The sequence below is a fragment of the Diceros bicornis genome, chromosome 6 (genome assembly GCF_020826845.1).
Source record: "Diceros bicornis minor isolate mBicDic1 chromosome 6, mDicBic1.mat.cur, whole genome shotgun sequence".
In the NCBI taxonomy this organism is placed as follows: domain Eukaryota; kingdom Metazoa; phylum Chordata; class Mammalia; order Perissodactyla; family Rhinocerotidae; genus Diceros; species Diceros bicornis.
This window is the reverse complement of record NC_080745.1, coordinates 77821533-77844370: the sequence shown is the minus strand read 5'-3', so window position 1 is coordinate 77844370 and position 22838 is coordinate 77821533. Positions and strand designations below refer to the sequence as shown.

General features: G+C 42.1%; 1 protein-coding gene across 2 annotated transcripts in view; it reads left to right on the top strand.

The window, feature by feature from the left end:
- ABLIM1 (actin binding LIM protein 1) overlaps positions 1-21955 on the top strand; it is a 289715-nt gene extending 267760 nt beyond the window's left edge. The window contains exons 13-23 of one of the 2 annotated variants that reach the window (XM_058544068.1): positions 3640-3744; positions 5660-5707; positions 8841-8981; positions 11147-11238; positions 12772-12877; positions 14662-14726; positions 15367-15427; positions 16044-16051; positions 16812-16886; positions 17828-17908; positions 19011-21955. In XM_058544068.1, coding sequence (XP_058400051.1) covers positions 3640-3744; positions 5660-5707; positions 8841-8981; positions 11147-11238; positions 12772-12877; positions 14662-14726; positions 15367-15427; positions 16044-16051; positions 16812-16886; positions 17828-17908; positions 19011-19124 — 896 coding nt within the window. In that variant the 3' untranslated portion in view covers positions 19125-21955. Of the gene's footprint in view, positions 1-3639; positions 3745-5659; positions 5708-8840; positions 8982-11146; positions 11239-12771; positions 12878-14661; positions 14727-15366; positions 15428-16043; positions 16887-17827; positions 17909-19010 lie in introns of those variants that run through there. The other variant, XM_058544067.1, reaches the window with a different exon arrangement.
- Positions 21956-22838: the final 883 nt, after the last annotated feature.

Here is a 22838-nt window from a genome sequence, read left to right as displayed (position 1 = left end):
AAGATAGGATGTTTAAGTTAGAAAAGGAATAGAGGCTTCATCTTGAGAATTTCTCTTTTTCTTTTAAAAGTGCCAGAATTTTTAATGCCTTTGGTATTTCAAGGGCTAAGAACGTAGTACCTAGGAACAGTATATGTCCCAAGACCTCATTCCCCAATGAGCCGTTGTAACGTGTGGCAGTCGTATCACGCAGAACCCTTAGGTGAGTCTCTCTTTACCTAGCATTTTAAAATGTTTTGTGAAAAGTTTTAAGTGATTACAGAGTTAAATCTACTTACAAAGACCTGAACATACTAGTGTTTTCCCAGCAACTAGAAAGGTCAATGGTAGCTGGAAACATGCAGCCAAATAAAGAACTACACCCAACTGGAGACAGCACTGAGCCAGAATTCGCCCACTGGGAATTCGCAAGCCACTCCATAGCCTTGGAGAGTCATCAGCCATATCTGAGAAGTGGTCGGCTTCTACTGCCACTTGCCAGCATAAAGACAGAAAAATTTTTATATTTGGGCAAGTGCCAATTCTAATAACCTTCAACCTTTGCGTCCCGTATATGCAGATATTTTTATGTGTGCATTACACTGGCTAATAATTAGCAAAACAGATTTAATGGCATTTTATCTGATTGGTGTTAAAACCAAAACCTGCGAGAACATTTCCCTGAAGTATCTGACATTCTACAAGTGCAGGAAGGTTAGAGGTGAAGGATGAAGGGCAGGGAGCAGTGTGGTTCAGAAGGAACAGCCAGTGCTCAGGATACACAGGAAGAGTCTTCAAAAGACAACCTCAGATAAAGCAGGAAAGTTGAGCCTCTCTAGACCTTCTTTGAGAATAGCGCACAAGAATAGTTTTCCAATTATGGATTACCTTGTGAATAGTTTCTAATGTTTGTAGAAGTAAAGAATTTTTCTGAAGTGATGCAATTAAATTGGGTTGTTGAGGATGAACTCTAATGGGAAAGTTATAAAAGGAGTGATCCCCTTGCTGTATACTAGCACCTGCCTGCATTGAATTAAGAGATCTGAGAAAGATGATGGTTAATCCTCCAGTGGTGCTTACTAAATTAGGCCATTAATGGCTGGAGAATTAATTAGTTGGCCTACTTCAATCATTCATTCACAGACATTTATGAGGCACTTACTGTTGGCCGGGCACTATGCCGAGCACACAAAGGTGAATGAGACCTAGTTCTAATTCAGCTGTAGGCTGAAAACAGAATTTGCTTCTAAACATACACCATATCCTTCCTTCCCCTGCTTGACCTGTGCTTTCTATACACATTTTTTCAGACATGAGCAGGTTATTTCTCTTTAGGAGAGTGATAGTAAATGAGATAACATTTTTTTAAAATTAGCCTTTTAATAGATCAACAGTTTTGGATGAAGTTTCATAATTTTTAGAAGCTAATAATCTGACTTAAGTCGTAAAGTCTGTATTATAATATATTGGGAGTTAGATGCTAAACTGACTTTTGAGAAAAAAAGACAAAATTTTCAGAACACAATAACCAAAAACCTGGAATCTAAATTTGAGACAGTAACAAGTTCAGATCTCATATTCAGAATATCTTACTGCTCATTTGGTACAGATCGATGCTCTAGTTACCTAGAAATATACATATTGAGAAATTAAAACTCTATTAAACATGTTATTTTAAAACTCCAGCAATTGACATCTTTCATACTTTGCTGGCCAGACTTAGGACAGTTTGACTTGAAGAAATTGGCTCTTGTACACCTAAAACTAGTACAATGTTATGTGTCAATTATATCTCAATTTAAAAAAATAATTAAAAAAAGACAAAGTAAAAAAAAATAAGTTGGCTCAGGCTCTATTTTCTGAAGATCTATGATTTATTGAAAATTGTTAGCATTAATTTATAAATTAGACTTTATCAAAATTAAAAACTTGTGCGGAGCCAGCCTTGATGGCCTAGTGGTTCAAGTTCGGCACTATCTGCTTCGGCAGCCCAGGTTCAGTTCTCCAGTGCGGAACCACGCCATTCGTCTGTCAGTAGGCATGCTGTGGTGGTGGCTCACAGAGAAGAGCTACAAAGACTTACAACTAGAATATAGGACTATGTGCTGGGGCTTTGGGGAGAGGGGAAAAAAAAGAGAGAGGAAGATTGGCAACAGATGTTAGCTCAGGACGAATCTTTCCTAGCAAAAAAAAAAAAAAAAAAACTTTTGTGCTTCAAAGGATACTGTCGAGAAAGTAAAAGACAACCCATAGAATGGGAGAAAATATTTGCAAATCATATGTCTGATAAGGGACTTGTATCCAGAGTGTGCAAAGAACTCTTACAACTCAGTCATAAAAGTAATTACACTACTAGTTCATTAACTTTTGATAGTCCTGCATCTTCTGGTATATTTGTAGGACAGATATTTGCTCAGACATGGGGTAGGAGGACAATTTAGGGCAATAGCTGATGTCCTTGCTATTTTGCTCAAGCCTCAGTTCATCCCTGCCATTTTCCTGGTCAGAAGGGAGTGATGGTGGCTATGGTGGCACGCAAGACTTTTGCAGCCAAGCCCCAGCAATGCTGTTCAGCCTCTTCCCCATTCTCTCCTCCAAGAAAACTATGGTGTCCAGCCACAGTGGCCAGTCCTGTTGCTGTCACACACCATGGCCCTTCATTCCTCGTGATGTTCCAGCCTTCTGGAATCTGGTCCCTCCCACCCCTCTGCCCACCACCCACCTGGTGAGCTTACTCATCAATGCCCAGCTCAATTCTAACACCTTTCTGTAGCTTTCCTGAAGAATCGATGGCACCTTCATCTGAGTGTCATAGAATTTTTCATATACCTCTGAGTAAGCAATTACATGGTATTAATAATTAAGTCTCTTCAGACTGTCTCCTTAGGTAGACTCTGAGTCCCTTGAGGGCAGAGACTATATCTCATTTATCTGCTTATCCTCAGTCATAGCTCAGTGCCCAGCCATACTAGGTATTCAGTAAATATTTCATTGATGAAATTGTTAGACTGGGTGGAGCCTCAGTGGAGCCTTTGAAGAGAAGGGTGGAGAGAGGTATAAGTGGTCCCAAAGGACCTGGAGAAAGGGGTCTGACTCTATGGTGTGTATTTCAAAGTGAGGAAACGGAAACATATGCTGCAATGAAGGACTTGGTGATGCAAAGGGGAAGGTCTGGGTGACCACACAGGTTCCCAGACTTAGCCTTCCATTCAGAGAAATATATTCCAATTGCTGGCCTCTGCCATCATGCCTGGAAGTGATTGTATTGGGGTTTGCATCTTCCACCCCTTCACCTGCTTGGGGTTTAACCATCTGATGACTGATCCTGAACCATTAGCAAGTGACTTTCCATTCCTCTTAATAGACTTTCCCTCTAACCAGTTTGCTGCTGGCTCACAGCCTTCAACCGCATGCCATTGGAATGACGCATCCTACTGCTAGCTGCTTTTAACCTGGTTCCACTTGACCTCAAATCTCTCTTGTGGAAAACCAAACCTTATATCACCTTTGCAAGCCAAGTTGATAGATTTTGTTTCTTTTGTTTCTCCTTTTTGATGTACCTCCTTCCAGTTTGTTGTTTTGAATTTTTATTATGCTTGCTTTGTTTTCTTTATTGCTCTCCCTTCTCTCATTTTGTTTTCTCCATTCTTCTCATTGGAGGCAATGAGCCGTCCAGCGGCAGGAACTCCCCTCTCCCTTACCGGCCAGACAGCCGCCCTCTAACTCCAACTTACGCTCAGGCCCCTAAACATTTCCATGTTCCAGGTAGGAGCTGACACGGTCTATGTCTTGGTGTCCTGTCACAGTGTAGAATGTAGCCTTGTTACCTCTGTCTCGTCTCCATTTCTCATGCTCTTTTAATTGGGATGCACCCAGTCAACAAACCCTAAATTGCAGGATCTGATCTAGAGGGCCTTTTCAAAAGTGTGTGAAATGCCAGAATTGTATTGAAGGTTTAAGTTTTCCCAAAATGTTTTGAAGGGAGGTGGGAGGCAAAGGATAAAGGAATGAGGGTTGAGTTATTTTGTTTTGTTTTGTTTTAATTTGTCCTTTATATTAGTGCCTTCTAAGATATTACTCTGTGGTTTGGTGTCATTGACCAATTATCCCAGTGGCGATCTAGTTATCTCCTCATCCTAAATATTGAACCACAGCGTCACTGAGAGTACTTTTCCTGTTTCTCTCCAATATGGAGATTCTTTCCATGGACTTGTCTTTTCAGAGAGGTGTGGAATTGGATCCCTTGAGTGGTCCCTTCTGCAGCGTATAACAAACGAACCACCTCCACAGCCCACAAAGATATCTTGCAATTTAGGCTTGGTGCTGCAAGCTTCGCTGTGTAGTCACAAGCATTTGCTGTCACAGTACAAGAAGTAATTTGCCATCAGGAACTAGAAAAATCAGAACCCATCAATATCTTAATGTTTAGGGTCAGCTCAATTTGTAAAGGCAAGATTGGCCATCAGAAGTCACGATATTATTTTTCCATTAGAAGTACAGTCATGCGTCGCTTAACTACAGGGTCACATCATGAGAAATGCATCGTTAGGGGATTTCATCATTGTGAAAACATCATAGAGTGTACTTACACAGACCTAGATGGTACAGCCTACCACCCACTTAGGCTATATGGTACTAATCTTATGGGACCACTGTCATATATGCAGTCCGTCGTTGACCAAAATGTCGTTACGCGACGTGTGACTGTACGTTGTTTTGCTCCTTTTAGCTGTGAAAGTGGTTTAATAAATTACCCATTATATTAGTGTTAGTGTACATATTTGGAATCTCTAATCATTTTTTCTTTTGTATTCTAAAGTTACCTAATAAAACAGAGGAAAGTTCAATGAGATTCATACCACTAAGATAGGACTGCCTCTTTAAAAAAGTTTCATTGAACCTGAAAATCAACGTTCTACATTTGAGACTTTTTCTCATGAAGAAAGTCCCACTAAGATACAATGCCCAAGATTCTGGAGAAAGAAACCTTTTGAAATTTCCTGAGTATTTGCAGTCAAAGTGAAATGGTAGCATAATCAAATGGGGTCCTGGATAAATATATGAAGAATATTTAGCATCTCTTTTCTTTTTCTTTGTTTCTTTCTTTTTTTTTAATTTGGCCTATACAAGTTAAGATTTTGTTGAACATCCTGTCAGCACATGGCGCTAGCCTTGAGCATAAAAAGTGTTTCTATGTTTAAAAACATATATACTCTTTATTTTACTACATTGCTTTCCACTGTTCCACTCATTAGTTGAAAAGTAAATTGAGCCACTGGTATCTACTGGGAGCTCAATTTCTAGACAGTAGCAATTTGGGGATTTTCCCCAAACTCATTATGTCTTTCTCACCATTGGAGTATCTCCACTGCTTGCATTTCTTCCTGTTTTAATCCCACTTTTAGTGAAGTATGTATTTGAAATAAATGGCTCATGAATTAATGACATCTCTATATATCCTCAGATGTATTACAAAGGATTCCATATCACTTGTCTATAGTAATTTGCTCATTGCTGTAATCTCTTTTTCCAGTAACCTCAATCTTTGTAATACAAAAGTTAACCTCCTGGGTTATTTTTGTTCAATAGTCTTCAGTTTGGTTTGCCTCTTGATTGATCTGTTTTTTCCATCGCTGAACCGGTTCCCATAATCACACATCTTTGCTTTTCATTTCCACAGATCAAGGGATCAACATTTACCGAAAACCACCCATCTACAAACAGCATGGTAAAACCCGCTTTCCTCCGAGTAGCTTTTAAGTAGCAGGGTCAGCTGAACTTCTCTTTGCTGTCCTCTGAAAGGCTTATCTGCTGCTTCTTTTGAGAGTTAAACTGGGGTGCACAGCATAATATGCCTTTATGGTCTTCTAAGAGGCAGATATTGTAAAATTGGTTTGCCTAGATGGAGAACACTTAGCTTGGTTAGGAAGCTCCTATCCCATTTCTGAGCCCATCAAACCATGTATTGTCCATCAATAGAGAAGGGGAAGTGCTGGCCACACGGTAATTCACAAACATCCTAACAAGACTTTTTTTTTTGCCATCAAATAATTTAGCCAACCTCTATGATAATTTCAGTGAGCTTGCAATTAATTAAAGCTAGCGAAAGCCAGCCACCTAGAAATATTAATTTGACTAAGCCTCCATCAACTTGGCTGTCCAGTTCCCCCGTTTCTTATGAGGCGTGCAGATGTCTATGCCCTGCGGTTGAGTGGACGGGACACACCCTGAGACAGAAGTCCTAGCCCTGGTCCCGGCTCTTCACCTAAATGGCTCTGTGATGTCATGGACCCCATCTCTCTGTCCCTCAGTTTTCGCATCTGCAAAAACCAGTGAATTAGGCCAGCTTGTCTCTGAAATTCCTGCAAAGGAAGACTCACTGATGTGGATTTATAATTATGTTTTCCTTTTCTGAGAATGTAGAATTTTTAAAGCCAGGAAATCACATTACTATATGTAAATTACACTTTCCTCCAGCATTATTAGGTCTTGATAGATTTAGCTGCCGTAAATCTCTGAATGGATTAAAAAACCAAGATTAGTCTTTAGGTGATTTCAGAAAATTTTATACAATTTGTGCCTGGAAATTTGAAGGCTACCTTTAGAATCCAGTTGACATTAATGAGTCCTGGAGGATTAGGATGACGTGAAAAGCAAATAAAGGTGAAAATGCATAAGGAAAAATTTTTGGCCAATATTCTAGGGGAAAAAAGAGAATGTATTATAAGGGTTCTAGAACTGTGATTTTATTTTCCTCATTTGTTTTTTGTTTTTTTAAAGATTTTACACCCTGTGCTTGCTTTTTAAGTTTCTTAACATTGTTTTTGTTTGTTTTTTTATGGTTTAATGTCTTCTCACCCACTCATTAACATGTGAATGTTTACTGACTCCACCAATTCTAATGCGTAAGTACTGTTTGAAGTCATGCATTTTTTTTAAATTTAAGAATAAGATTTCCACAGTTTGATTTATCAATTTACAGACTTGTTTTTTAATACTAAAATCTCTAGGCCGTGCCTCTCTAAGCAAAAATAATCAAATAATTGAGATATAAAGAAATTAGATAATGTTAGATTATTTATTTGGAAGGGATTAATTGGTTTTGTGAAAGTTACTTTAACTTCACTCTACCTTCAGACTGTTGGGGTTAATAAGAGTAGTACAACCAGGGGCCAGCCTGGTGGTGTAGTGGTTAAGTTCCTGCACTCCACTTTGGCAGCAGCCTGGGGTTCTCAGGTTCAGATCCCCAGCGTGGAACTACACACCGCTCCTCAAGCCGCACTGTGGTGGCGTCCCACATACAAAATAGAGGAAGATTGGCACAGATGTTAGCTCAGGGACAATCTCCCTCAAGTAAAAAGATGGAAGATTGGCAACAGATATTAGCTCAGGGCCAAACTTCCTGACCAAAAAAAAAAAAAGGAAAAAGAAAAAGAGTAATACAACCACAGCGGCACCTCCCAAATGTGAGGTGCTGTGTGCTAGTTATAGATATAGATGTACCAAAAACTGGTGTCTGTGCCCTGGTGCATTTGGAAAATGCTAGATTTAAAGAAAGTCAACATTTTTTGTTGTTGTTATGCAGAACTTCTCAGTCTTTAATATGCTAACACATTTTGTCCTTCTTTAAGAAGAGGATAACAGTATGCAGTGTTTTCCAAGCTGCATTTCTTTTTTCTCATGAGCTTAGAGATTCAGAGAAACACTGTTCCATGCCTGGCCAACACTTTACTCCTTGTTATTATATAGGGTGACCTTGTCAAGTCACTTAAGCAAATTGAGACCCAGAGGGTTATGAAAAGAATAGGGACTTGGAGCTGAAAATTCAAAAAGTTATTTCTAGATTTTAAAATATGTGAGGCCAGAGAGGGGGAAAGTTATATTTAAAGCATTATAAATATATTTTGAAATGTTGAGTAACATCCCAGGCCAGTTTGCTAAATTAGCCAGAGTCGGGGACTGACCATTTAACCTGGCTTGTTTTGTTTTGTTTTGTTTTGATTACATTTGGGGCTCTAAGCCAATGACTCCTCCTCTAAGCAGAGCCATTGAGAACTCTGCGAACTAATGCTGCTGCTAGTCTGGCTTTTGTTGTTTTAAAGTTGGATGACTCACTCGTATGTGCAGACCCTTGAACAAAACTGTGAGCGGGTAGGGCGTACGTAAGTCATAATGCTAAATTCCTGCAAGCTGAAAGTGGATTTTCCCATTTCTGTGCCTCCTAGGACTCAAGGACACATAAGTAATACGTAAGGATTACAATGAACTAGGCCAATGTATTAGTGGCGAAGGAACCACAAAGACACAAAGCCAGCCAGCCCTCAGATGATAGTGTCATGCTTTTAACTTAGCTCTTTAATTTCAAATTACTAATTCAAATTTCTAATCGTTCTAGAAGAGTATTTTCCAATGGAACTTTCTATGATGATGGAAATGCTCTATAACTGTACTGTCCAATACAGTAGCCACTAATCCCATGTGGCTAGTGACCACCTAAAATGTGGCTAGTGCAACTGAGGAACTGAATTTTAATTTCATCATGTTTTGTTGCATTTAACTTTGTTAATTTAAATTTAAATAGCCACGTGTAGCTAGTTTTGGATAGCACCGCTCTCGAACAAGGATTTTCAGATGTAGAACAGACATGGTATGAAACTTTGCTTCTGAAGGAACATAAGGAAAATGAGTTGAGTTGTCACTAGGCACCACTGAGTGACTGGGCAGTTGATAATGGTGATAACCAGAGCTTTCTGGAGTGGAAACTTTTGCCAGAGAACAAGAAAAACGATCTAAGTGGGGTGGTAGCACCACGGCCTTGCAGACTGATAGCTAAGCTCCCCCTGATTCCCACCTAGATGCAGCTGCCCTGGCAGCCCAGAGCAGGTCTTCAGAAGACATCATCAAGTTTTCCAAGTTTCCAGCAGCTCAGGCTCCAGACCCCAGCGAGACACCAAAGATTGAGACGGACCAATGGCCTGGTCCCCCCTCACTTGCCGCCGTAGGTATGCAACTGTTGCAGCTAAGCCAAATGGACAAATGGCTAGGAGATCTCGAAATGCTTAAAAATATGCAAGAAAATGTGTCCTATTATAAAGATGTTTAAGAAAAGTATGACTAAGAGGCAGAATAGTGAAAAGCACTAATGTGGTATTAACGTGTGTACAGAATGCTTAAGAGTTACAAAAACCCAGTCACCAGAGCCTTGCTCTAACCACACCCACGGAGATGCAGAACTGGTCTAAAACTAATGATTTGCATGGACTCTCGAGGTTATTACTGCAAAATCAATAAGTCTTTTGAACACAATTGAGTCAAAGCCTCTTGGCAAGAACATCGTTCTATATAATTACAGTATAGTGGGTGAATGTACCGGGTGTCCACAGAAGCTTGACTTCTTTCGGTTAAATTTGTTTTAGACTATTTCTGTAATTACAATTCTCTTAACAACCAATCTAACACTGTAGCACTTTCATTGTTCTTTCGAGACCACGTTCTGCATTACTGAGAAGGGCTGTTAGAAAGTAGTGGGTGTGCTGAAATATTACTCATGTAAAGTTAGGTGATTTTACATCTGTCATTTCCATGAATTCTGTGCCAAAATGTCACATTTGAGCTGTTTCATTCTTTGCTTTGAACCACAAATTTATGCTTTAGAACTGTGTCTGTGTCTGTACTGTTTTGTCAATAGTGAAATCACTTGGCCTAAAAAGTGATATTAGAAAACTCAGGAGCTAATACTGAAAATTTAGCGAGTCAGCTTTACAAAGATATGACTAGCTTATCACATTCTGTTGACAACCTAAAAGGCCTTCAATTTTCCAAATTTTCTTCCTCATGCTATTTTTTGTCATTTTTGGAATAACTTTTAAAAGCAATATAAGTGGATATTAAAGCAATTTATGTGTATAGAAATAGGTAAAGGAAATCAACCTTCTGAGTTTATTATTCACAAGTATTCTCTACATTATATTGAGATTTATCTAATTTTCATAAACTTGTGTCTATTAGTTTTTATTAGTATAAAGAGAGAAAATTCACATTGACATTTATGATGTTAGGAGCTAAGAATCAATCACCAGCTTTTCTCTGCCAGTCTGTACCTTTAGGCAGTTCTTAGGGCCTTTGGGGTTCCTAGTTCAGTCATATTGCTTGTTAGAATATTACAGCAATTGCAGTATTACAGCAGCTAAACATTTGAGGAGAGGGAGAATTAAAATTTTGTTGTTGAAACTGTCATCACTAAATAGTTTAAAGCTGTTTTGGATTCCAAAATGAAGAAAATTTCTGGTCCATTAAAGTTTATTTTGATTAGATTAGCAAGCTTTCCTGTTACCTCCCACAGCCAGATTAATCCACACAATTGAGGAAAAACAATAATTATCTGAATTTCCTACTCTTTCAGACAGATTCCTCCTTTCTACTCCCCGTCTCCCCTTTTCCAGGAAGCTTAAAAATGGTACATGATCTGCTATATTGTACCAAAATAAGTAACTTTTTGGCTGTATTAACACTTTTTATTGACCCCGTAGTATAAAACTCTTGTGAACATTTTTCAAAGGATTGAGAAAAAGGAAACATTAGAGACCCATCTCTTAAGAGAAAAATAAAAAGCATGCTTATAGGGAATTTATTAAGGTTAGAAGACAGGGTGATGACAAGTCTAAATATTCAGAAAAGAGAAAAATACAAGAATTTAAAACTTGTAAAACTTGTCACAAGAGAGTGACTGTCTTACCTATTTGATGGTATATAAATGAATTTGAATTCCTTTCTATTTGAAAATTGACCTTGGGGACATCAAAATAATATCTGTAGCTGCCCCTCCCATCTGCTATGGAGAGCTCTGACCAGTGGCCCATGGGATGACTTAGACCCAAGTGCAATGGCAAACCCCAGTTCTAACTGAGCAGACCAGTTGTTAGGAGGCCAGAATTCATGCCTTACTGGATCACACATTGAATTGGCTTGTCAAACAGGCCCGTTGTCTCAAGAAACCGGCCAGTAGTGTTGGATTGCCGGTAGGCTCTTTTTTGCCTTGTTTTGTTCTGAAATGTTCAAGACCACTGCTGACTTTGTCAGCCTGACAAGTTGAGCACAGGTGAAATAGTCCCTTAAAATCCCCTTGCCGTGGGGCTAATGTGAAAAGTTGTCTTTGCTGTGGAATTAGGAGCTGACATGAGACGCAGATCTAGTGGCAGAGAGGAAGATGATGAGGAACTTCTGAGACGCCGGCAGCTTCAAGAAGAGCAATTAATGAAGGTTTGTCCTTAAACTACTTTGCTGCAATCTTCACTTCAGTTTCATTCGATTCTCATTTTTTGTATGACTACTATGGGTGAGCCACCAAGATGAGCAAGAGATGGTCCCAGCCCTCAGGGGCTTGCAGTCTTGTAGGTGGGATGAGACGAGCATCTAGTGACTACAATAAGGCAGAGTACTTAGTGGGTTCTGGAAGAGATGACCTGGAGGCTAGAGATCAAAAGGATGTGGAATATTTGGGCTTTTGCGAGAAGGGGATGAGAATCGGTGTCGGGTATGTGTGTGCAGGGCATGTGTTGAAAGCATGCTGAAGAGCCAGGTAGAGCCAAGGTGTACACTGAGGTGTAACACCTGCCTCCCCTCGTGTAGGCTCTGCTGAAGGAATTCCCTTGGGATTGAGCATTTCTCCAAGTCTTTCCTCAGGACTCATAGGACCTTGTGTGTATATCTGGGCCAGGAGAGAAGGGATAAAATAGATTGCCACCAAGAAGCCCTCATTATGCTCTCCCATTTATGGCATGGGCCTGCAGCATCCCAGAAGACAAAAGAAAGATAACCAATTATAGCCTGGGGTAGAGGGAGCCAGGAAATTATAAAGTCTCCTACCAATAAGAGACTGATGAATCCCTTCAAATGATATTTTTCAAAAGTGTTTAATCGTAAGGGAAATACATATTATACTAGTTATATGGCAGAAAGGATACAAAGTTGCATTTATCGAATGATCCTGGTTTTGTATAATATGCACATAGAAAAATATTGAATGGGAGGCTGGCCCGGTGGCACAAGCGGTTAAGTGCGTGCGCTCCGCTACGGCAGCCCGGGGTTCGCCGGTTCGGATCCCGGGTGCTCACCGACGCACTGCTTGTCAGGCCATGCTGTGGCGACGTCCCATGTAAAGTGGAGGAAGATGGGCATGGATGTTAGCACAGGGCCAGTCTTCCTCAGCAAAAAGAGGAGGATTGGCAGATGTTAGCTCAGCGCCGATCTTCCTCACAAAAAAAAAATACTGGATGGATATAAATCAAAATGTATGGTGATTGTCTCTGAGTGGTGAATTATGGGTTACTCTTCTTTCCTTCTGGATTTTCTAAAATCCATACAGTGAGCATGCATTACTTTTTTCCCTTTTTTTTTAAACAAGTCAGTCTAATGTCTTTTTAAAGAATGCTATCCCCAATCTTCCCTTCCCATATCAAAAATGTGCACACACTCACACATGCCTGCTGAGGTTACCTGCTGGCACTTTTAGGGAGGGCAAGGAGGGAAAACATTCTTCTGACGTGGAGCCTTGCTTAGGAAAATGGAGCCTTGACCTTGAAAAGGCTAAGACGGGTACAAGGTCCAAAATTTAGCCTACCTCTTGAGGACACCAGAGTCTGGGACTAAATGCATCCGGGCCTCTCCATGGGACTAAATGCATCCAGGCCTCTCCAGAGTCAGGAACTTCTTGCAGGATCTCCTAAAAAGAAACAGCAGTTCTCTGAAAGTAATTGCATACTTTACTCTCATTTTTCTTGTCTTTGGGAATAGCTCAACTCAGGCCTGGGGCAGTTGATACTGAAAGAGGAGATGGAGAAGGAGAGCCGGGAGAGGTCATCTCTGTCAGCCAGTCGCTATGATTCTCCCATCAACTCAGGTGAGCAGTAACCTACCACCTTCCCCAAGCCGGGAGCCGGCCACCTGCTTGCAAGGAGCCTGCCTTGACTGTTCCAGGAGAGGCAGGACCATTTCTGGTGGAACCCATAGAGTGTTCTACAGAAAAGGAAGTATGGGAAACCCACTTCATGTCAACTTAATTTAGAAGCATGCCAGGGTTCTTCCTTAAATGTGTGTTTCCTTCCTGCTGGAAATGGGGGAGCCCTTGGAACCATGAGGGGTGAGTTCCCATGTGCTAAGTCTACCTTCTAGAATACTCATGTCAGAGGGAAGCAGCAAAAAGGAAATCCTTATGGAGAACAGAATGCTTTTTGACTGTAGAGAGCATGAACATTTTCTGAGCCTTATGATTTTACATTAATATATTCAATACAAGAGCTGAGGACTATACCGGTGCTGTTTTTGATACTTTCAAAGGAGATTACTTATATACTGGGCTGAAATAGTCTATCAGTATATTTTCTTCTGCTTATATTTGTCATAAGCCAATTCTCTCTTAACCCACAAGATTTATTCTCCCATGTTCTGAATTACTGCATGGTTTTCTCTCTTGAGGGTTCCTTTAAAAATGGGTTTAGTATTTACTATATGCAAGCACTTTTGCTAAACATATTTCACTTAATCTTCACAACATGCCAGTGAAGTAAATGGTATCATCATCATCCCCATTTGTAAATCAGAAGACAGGGATAGGAAGTTTAAGTAACTTACCCAGTGTCACATTGCTAATAACTAGCAAAACTAGGGTTTAGGAGTCCCAGTATTAGAATGCAGAGCCCACCCTCTTAACTGGAATGCCCTGCTACTTCTCAGAGATGGCTCACTGGCATTGATCGTGGATTAGATGATTTACTAATCTTTAGAGTTCCTTCTAATTCTGCAGTTCTGTTCAATAAGAATATATAGCACTGTACCCCTACATGGGTCAAGAAACGAAGACAGAGGCTGGCCCAGTGGCGCAAGTGGTTAAGTGTGCGCGCTCCGCTGCGGTGGCCCAGGGTTCGCCAGTTCAGATCCCAGGTGCACACCGACGCACCACTTGTCAGGCCATGCTGTGGCGGCGTCCCATATAAAGTGGAGGAAGATGGGCATGGATGTTAGCCCAGGGCCAGTCTTCCTCAGCAAAAAAAAACAAATGAAGATATAAAAAGATGAAGTAGCATGCCCAAAGATGCAGACGTGTTGAGCTGCAGAGCCAGAATTCAAGCCCAGGGCTGCTCTCTCCAAAGCCCAGTGGCCAGGCTGTTGCTGCTGGGCAGTGTACCCTATCCTGGGCCTCCCGGGAGTCCAACTGTGGTTGGCCAGTCGATCTTGATAACTTATGTGGTTGGCTTCCAGGTTAGTCATTGCTGCCATGCCAGCTGGGGCATGGGCTCATGCATTCAAATAGCCCTGGGTTTAAATCGTTGCTCAGCTATTTACAAGCTGAGCGACCTTGGGCAAGACACTCAATTTCTCTTAGCCCTAATTTTCCTTCTGTAAAATAGAAATAGTAACAGCGTTATTAGGGTTGTATTGAGGATTCAGAGATAAAGCATGCCAAATACTTCTTCCTTCCCCACCCCTCCTTAGTAACATCACTTTCCACCCACTCCCTGCATTGCCTAAATATGGTAGCATTTTGTGAACATTTGAGCCCAATGTTATTTGGATTATTTTTTCTAAATCTTCTGTTCTGCAAGGTAGAAGATACACTGCCAATTTCATTAAAGAATTGGACTTCCAGTTTCCTAACAATTGCTTTTTCACCTTTTACTCATTCAGCTTCACGTGCTCTGTCATCTAAAACCTCATCCCTCCCAGGCTATGGAAGAAATGGGCTGCACCGGGTAAGATTTCGCAGTGAATTGTGTCTGCATTTATTTCCCCTTCCGTCCTGGTTGAGGTGCTGACATATTGTCTGAATACGTCTCACAATGTGATCTCCGTGTTGGAACATAATGAAAATTGTAATCTCCTTGATCTCCCGGTAAATTCACTTTGAGTTATAGATAAAATATAATATTTCTATTAAGAGAAATTGACTTTAGATAAAAGAATAGCTTGTACAAGCTTATGGGAAGACTAGATTAAGTAAATGTGTGACAGATATTTTTACAATCAGGAGAAAAGTAATCATTTGAGCCATTATCTCTGCTGTAAAAAGATATAAGAAAGTTTGTTGCAACTGCCCTCCCCACAAAGCACAGAACAAATGTAATTGTGTAACTATGTGCAGAAATGTATTTTTATTTATCAGGGAGAGATACTTGCTTACCAAGGGCCTGCTGAGCAGTTGCACTGGGTGTACTACAAGACAAAGATTTCCTAGCAGTAGAAGAGGAAATAGGAAAGAAAAACAATGAGGGTTCAGGAATTCAGCTTGGGGAGAATTCTTAGGATTTTGTAAATCCTTTCTCCCTTTTCACGTGACTCCAAAACAGTCACTGTAGAGTAAATTTTCTAATAACGTGTTTTTCCTCCTTTCAGCCTGTTTCTACAGACTTTGCTCAGTACGACAGCTACGGGGACGTCAGTGGAGGAGTGCGAGGTGAGGCTCCTGCGGCCGGGCCTTGACTGACTGTGGCTGAGTTTGAGGAGAAGCTGTCCAGTCACGAGTATATTGGCTGGGTTCATGCCGTATTACATCCTAACATAGGACCACATCCCTCCTCTGTGATCTAAGAGAGCGTTTATTAAAATGTCAAAGGATCTCTGGTGAAATGAGACCACGAGAAGCGAGTTTGTAAGAATGAATCATTGTTCTGCTGTGTGCTCTGCATTCAATTAGATACCTAGAGATACAGCAAGAAGCAAGACATGGCCCCTACCCTTAAAATGCGTATGGCTGCGTGAGAGTGAGAGAGAAGCTCCATGTGATAAATGCTGTGTTGGGAGATGCAGAGCGAAGGAAGGAACACCTTGAGGGAGTCAGGGAAAGCTTCCAAGAGAAAAGAGTGTTTTAACTGATAACTGAAACCAAAGCAGGCATTTCCTGGCTTCAGGGAGGCAGATGGGCAGTGTGGGCAGAGAGCAGGAGCAGGGACAGAACGTGGTTCTCTGGGGAACGTTTGGGGAACTGCAATAGAATATAGTCTCTCTATTAATGTTTCCATGTTTTTCTAAGGGCTTCCCATTCTGATATTTTCTTTTTCTTTCCTTTTCAGACTACCAGGTATGGAACACTTTGTCCTTCTTGAGTTGGCCACAACAGCAGAACAGCCATTTTTCAATCCAGACGTGCGTTGCTGAGCAATGAAGAGCAGGCCTGCCTGGTGCCAGGGTCAAGCTGTCCCTGCAGGCCTTGGGGACATGGCGTGAATTAGGCTTGGTGTCAGAGGACTCTCTTCTCTGGCCTTGGAGAGTCCTCTCTGGGATGGAAGTGGACTGGCATTAAGGGTCTACCCATGTGCAGTTTTTTTTCTTTTAGTTATAACCACTCACTATTTTAGGTCCTCCCCTCCTTTGCATGGTCCTGAATGAAAAGGAACTTCTGTCTGGCCAATAGGAAAGAGCTGCTCTGGTGCTATTCCTTTTTCCCTAGAACCTAAACCTGGTAAAATTATGATGGAGAATGAGAAAAGGAAACAAAATGCAAAGAAAACTAAGATTAAAATAAAATAACAATCATAGACTTGGCTTTTTTTTTTTTTTTTGATGTATCATATACTTTCATGCATGGAGCCTAAATTCAGAGATTAGTCAGTAGCTATTAAGGTAAGCTGTTTCCCCAACTTGATTATAGAATAGCAGTATTCCTGCTCATATTCAGCAAGGATCTCATTTTGAAAAATCCTTGGTGATGAAGATGACACATCTATAAAGTGGTGATGAGGTTTAAGACCCAAACAGGGAGGTTTGGGAGCCTGCAGAGTTCTCCCCTCAGCTCCTCACGCTGTCACGTGCTCCTCCCTGAACCAGCTTTTCTGTTGCAGACCCTTCCAGATGGCCACATGCCTGCAATGAGAATGGACCGAGGAGTGTCTATGCCCAACATGTTGGAACCAAAGGCAAGTACAACTGGTGCCCCTCATATAGGGATGACAAGCTGGGGTGTAACCCTAAAAAGATCTGGTTTCCTATCTTTTCACCGTTCTCAGAGTCTTGATGCCCACTTGGCTGGTGCATTAGCAAGCCATGTCATAAAGCACCTGGCTGTTCTGCTGGTTTTGTCACACCGCGTCAGCAGGTTCAAGCCCTCCCTGGATGTGGTGCTGTGTGTTCACAGTGAAGGACCTTCACGTCTCTCCAATGACCTCAGTATTAACTTGGCCCCTGCCATGAGCACTGTAAGGCATGCCCAGTGCTAAGTGGAGTAGCTACAGACCAGATAGGGTGACCAACACATTCCGGTTTTCCCAGGACTTCCCCAGTTTTAACACTGAAACCTTGCATCTGAGGAACCTCCTTAGTTTGGGTCGCCCTAACTCTAGAACATCCTGTACCTCCAGAGGTGTTCAAGGGCTGTGCTCCCTGGTACCAATAACTGGGGCTTATTTCAGTATATTATCTACCAGAACACTGCTTCTGGGCCTGCCTGGCTCCATGGATTCATGAGCCGGTCATGGAACAAGATTGTTGAACCCTGCACAAAAGTAGCCTGCCATATAACAGCATCATGTAAAGATAAAATGTGTACCTGAATTTCAGTTCTCTTCCAATTTTTATCTTCATCCCTAATACATAGTAAGTTTGTATTCTTTCGCTTAACAAAGCCCTCCAAAGGCACAGTGCTACATGAGACGCTGGTGGGGAATTGGGAATGTATAAAAACCTATCCACTGGAAACTTAAACTTCAGCTGGTCTTGAGGGAGGAACACTCATCACTCAGATGCTCTAATTATAATCTCTAGAAGTTCTATCTTGGGAGTACTAGATTTTAGGTAGATTCTTCTTGTTAATAAAACTGACAGAAGTGTTCTAGAAGAGATGCTTTTCTTTGCTCCTCAGATATTTCCATATGAAATGCTTATGGTGACCAACAGAGGGCGCAACAAAATCCTAAGAGATGTGGACAGAACCAGGCTGGAGGTAAAAAAAAATAATAATAATAATCCAGTCCCAACTGCAAATCCCTGTGCATTTCCCCCAACTTTCCCCTAAGAAATGTTTTAATGAAGACAAAAAAGAAAAAGAATCAACCTCATGTTGTAGGTACAACTAAGATAGCTGAAGAAAAACCCAAATTTACCCTTAAGAGATCAGCATAAAAATGTGTGGTAAATCCAGAATGACCCAGGAGAATACAGTATGATTTTAGTCATTTTCTTTGGGAACTTGACGTTGCCATAATTACGGCTGGTGATGCAGAGTGGGGTCTCCATCCCTCTTCAGATATCCCCAGATCCTTATCTTTCCCAGAGCCTGAGCTGAGTCTGTTGAGAGAGGGGAAGAGGCTCTCAGTAAAGAGGTTTGCACTGGACAAGGTTCTCTCTTGGCTGTTTCCACATTCCTTGTTGAAGGGTTATCTGGATACACATACCCTAGACCTCCTTAGACATGGAAGACTGAACATTGTGCTTTTCCATCTGGATGATTTTAATTAAGAAAAACTCTGGCTGCCAGTCTCATGAAGAATCGTTACTTTTCCCTCACAAAGGCAGCACCTTTGTACGCGAGGTCAGCCTGGCACAGAGAATAAAGGCTTCGGTATCCTAAGAGAACTTTTCTAGGAGGGATGACAGATGGAAGGTTCTCCTCAGTAGACAGGGCATCCACCTGAACTCCTGTTGCTAAAACAGGAGGAAGCCCCAGGGCTCCCCAAGGACCACCCTGGAAGTCTCTCTGGCTTTCTTATTGCTATGGTCCATTTTCCCTGCACCTTGTCAATATCCCAAGGACCTGACCTAGAGTTGCCTCCAGCATCCCCTTCCTATGTCCCAGCACCATTCCATGTCATTATACTAATCATTAATACTCTGCCAGCTCTTTTGTTTGGTGGGGAGGGCGCCTCACCTGGCCGGACCAGGTGAGGAACCATCGGGTCCAGTGTCTGCTAACAGGCCTCAGAGGTGAACTCCTCTTCCGTCACTCTGCCTTGCTCTTCAAAATGATTACTTGTAAACTAGAGAGCAACTCTCAAGGCCATCCGTGTGGCCATCAGGACTGACCACTGTTCTTTTCCCCATCACAGCGCCACTTAGCCCCAGAAGTGTTTCGGGAAATCTTTGGCATGTCCATACAGGAGTTTGACAAGTTACCTCTTTGGAGACGCAACGACATGAAGAAGAAAGCAAAACTCTTCTGAGTCACACACGTAGACAGCAGTTAGCAAAAGGACTGACAATGGCGTGACGCACAGGATGCTGTATTAAGGCCCAAAGTTGATTGGAGAATTTGCAAACCACTGTCCCTCAGCAACAACAGAAAGGGAGAATCTGATTGAAATACCGGTGAGCCAAATATTGAGCTGACCCACGGCAACACTTGCCGAGAAGCAATGGGGTAGAAATTTCTATGTTCCCGCACTTGACAGTCGTGTTCACATGTGACCTTTTTACATCACCTTATGTATACAACAGGAGCTACTTCTTTTGTTTTCTTTTAACTGTTGTCCAACAGTAGTGCTGACTGTATGGATAAGAGCCAGCAAGTGCCCTTAGGATGCCGCATGGAAAAAAAGCAGTTGTAATAATTCCAGAGTATGAATATATTTATTATGTAGCACTGTGGCTAAGAAGGAAGAGCCTGAGGGACATCTCCACGTGGTAGCAGCCGTTTTGCACGCGCCTTTCCTCACCTGGCCTCATGCAGCCCTGCCTGCGCCCCAGCAGGATGGAAATCCGAGTCGGGGAACCCGGCAGCTCGGTCTGAGCAGGCTGAATAGCAGTCAGAGTAATTTCTGACAAGCTCGTTGTTCTCTACTGTTTGCTAGGACCTGGTTGGCAAAATACTTAGCTATTATTAAAAAAGAAATTTTTTGAAGAGAAAGAGAAGGAAAAGGAATGAAAAGAAAACCTCCCTTAACTCTCTTTCTGCATCAGATAGTGTGCTTCCTTCTTCCTCCCCACCAAGGACGGGAGCTGTCTCGGGCTCCCTTTGCAGAAAAAGGGAAGGGAAGAGTTGTCTCCAGATTGGCCCAGTTGCATGCTGTTAGATGATGTTAGCCCACGGGCCATAGCACTGTAGCCAAAAAAAAAAGTTCTGTGTCCTCCCAGTGCGAGTTCTTCCACCAGCACCCCTGCTCTATATCTGGCATCCTCTGATTCAGATCCAGTCCACGCTGGTTTTGTTTTTTTTTAAGGTCTTTTCTGTAGTAGGCTAAGGAAAGGCCTGTTTTTCCATTTTAAATCTCTGCGACTCCAAGATAGATTGCCTCAGACTGATTTAATTTGGCCTTTGCAGCTTTCCTTCTGGCCCAGCACTGGGGACTTCATGGTTTGTGTGTATGGATGTGTCTGTGTGTTTTCACTCACCCAGGGTGGTTTTGTGAGTCTGCATGTGCTTTTTAATTTCATTTCTGCTTGAATGCTTGTCCCACTGTGCTGCAGCTTCTAAGGGACGTGTGCACAGGTGCGCCTGCCTCAGAGATCAAGAGTGAGGCCAAACTGTATCCCCGACACCATGTCCTTCATGGGGGGGTGTTGGTGCCTGGAGGCCAGCGTACTCCATGACTGATGTAGCTCAGGTCAGCATCAGACTGAAGACCACAGACCTAGGGTCGGGCTGTGTATGGGGATCAGAGCATCTTACCAGAGTCTTCAAACTTGGCAACATAAGATTCAAATGGCAGCCTAGGATTTCACCAAAACTTGCATCTAGGACCAGATCATGATTCCTGGAAGCCTCAGGCTATGACTTAAGTGGGCCATGAGTTGGATGAGGGAGAGGATCGCCACCTCCACACACGGGAGGTCAGGTCACATGTATTTTCCTGCTTTGGGGCTCTGCTTAGGAATTTAAGCTTGGTTCTAAAGCCAAAGGAGAAAACGTGTGAATTCAGCTGCCTATGCCGCTGATAATAAAAGCTCAGAAATTCTTCCCACTGGCACCAAGGATTAGGATGTTAATAGACAACACCAATGGTAAAAAGCAAGCAGAATAGTTTCTGAACCTGTGCTGTAGACCCCAACCTTGTGACACACTCCATCAGCTGGGTGATGTGAAGTGAGTACTGTAATCGCTTTGTGGTGTTCTCCTGCGCTCTTCCTGGAGGCATCTGAATTTGCCTGTCCTTTCAGTGCTAGGCGCTGAATGTTTGAGGACTGTTCTCACAAATTCGCGTGTGTGTGTGTGTGTGTGTGTGCGTGTTTGACCTACTAACATATTTTGCAAACAGCTCTGACAGGGCGGACCTGAGGAGACCAGCTCTTCCTTGCAGTGTCGCCCCTTCATATATCAGTTGCCTCTTGCTTCATCCGAGATTTCCGCTGTCTCATCTTCTCTCTGTCCTTTCCTATGCTGGGAGCTTTATCACGATGCCAGTGCCCCTTAGTCCTTGCTTTGCTCTGGCAAAGTGTGAGGGGTGGGGACTATGGTGTATTCCCAGTGTTTCTCTGCCACAATCAATGACAAGGATGGCCAGATGGGTTCCAGCGCTAGGCTGGCAGAGAGATTTTCTTCATTATGGGGATAATAAAGAACCCTCAATATTTTCATTGGTTAATGCACCTGCAGATCAAATGTCAGTGTAAGAAAAATTGCAGCAGTAGTTAACTGAACCCCAAATCTGCTCGCACTAATGAAACTCGATTTTTCTTGTATCTTTTGGATTCAGTTCTGCATACAGCGTGGGGGCGGGGGGAGCTTCTTTCCATATCAAGTGTATTAGCAAATTTAAACTACACGATGCAAATATGCATTGCCAGAAAACATCAGTTGCCTCCTGTCTGCAAGCAGAACGGTGTTGTGCCCTGGGGAGGGGGCATTGGAAACTGCAGTGCAGAGTGGGCTCCTCAACTCCACTCCCCAGCAGAAGGCTCCCTCTAGAGGGATGGGTCATGGAGCAATCTGTTTCTCCAAACTGCCAAATCTAATATATGGGCTACCATGCCCTATCCATTTTGTTAAACTGGGCTCGGCATGCTTGTCCCCAAAATGTCCAGGCCACTGCACGGGAAATCAGCATTCTCTGCTTGATCCCTATGTAAAAATTCTAGTTGTTAACACAAATTAACAGGGATTGTTCACTCTAGGAAAGGAATTATGCACGTGGCAAGCTTCCCCAGTGCATACATAAAGGGCTACATTTTTGAGCATTGGACTTACTTGTGATTCTTTAAGCATACGCTGATTGCATGAAATCAAGGAGGCCTCTATGGCAATATGGAAGTCAGTGCTTTCTTTGAAGTTTCTTCCAGAAAAGCCAGGATGCCATTTAGTCTTCCTGTGTGAATTATGATGAGACATAAAGCGCATTTGGAAACTCGGACAGCTGGCTATGCATCCATATTTTGGTTTGGGTTAGTTATGAAACATTCTTAATGTGACTTCTTCAATAGTTAAACTGCCTGTTCTCTGAAACCTTGAACAGAAAAGCTAGAGTTAATGGGTAAAAAGGTGCAAAAAAAAAAAAAAGTAGCTTTTATCGGTCATGTCCTCTAGTCTCTCCCCCTTCTCCCAATTCTCTTGTTTCCAAGCTGAGTTTCCTCTTCTGAGGTGAGGCTGGAGCAACTCATTTCAATTCTCATCCCCTAATCTGGTTTTGTCAATCAACTCCGCTTGGAGAAGCCTTGCTGGAAATGTTTATAAAACTTTCACCTAATTTCTTTACACTTTAAAACAAACACCTTTTTCTAAAGAATTGCTTCTCAGCTGATTATATAAAGTATATACGCTTTTGCAAGTTTAAAAAATTCAAATTCACCACTTTTGACTAGGTAGGTCTTTCTAAAAACTCTTCAAAGCAAACTTGGTATTAGCATTCTTCCATTCTCCTACGTGTTGAAGGGACAGGTGACCCCTCCAGGCTGTAGGCTCACAGAGCCCTCTTTCTGACTGTCTCGAAAGATGGTGGAAGGAA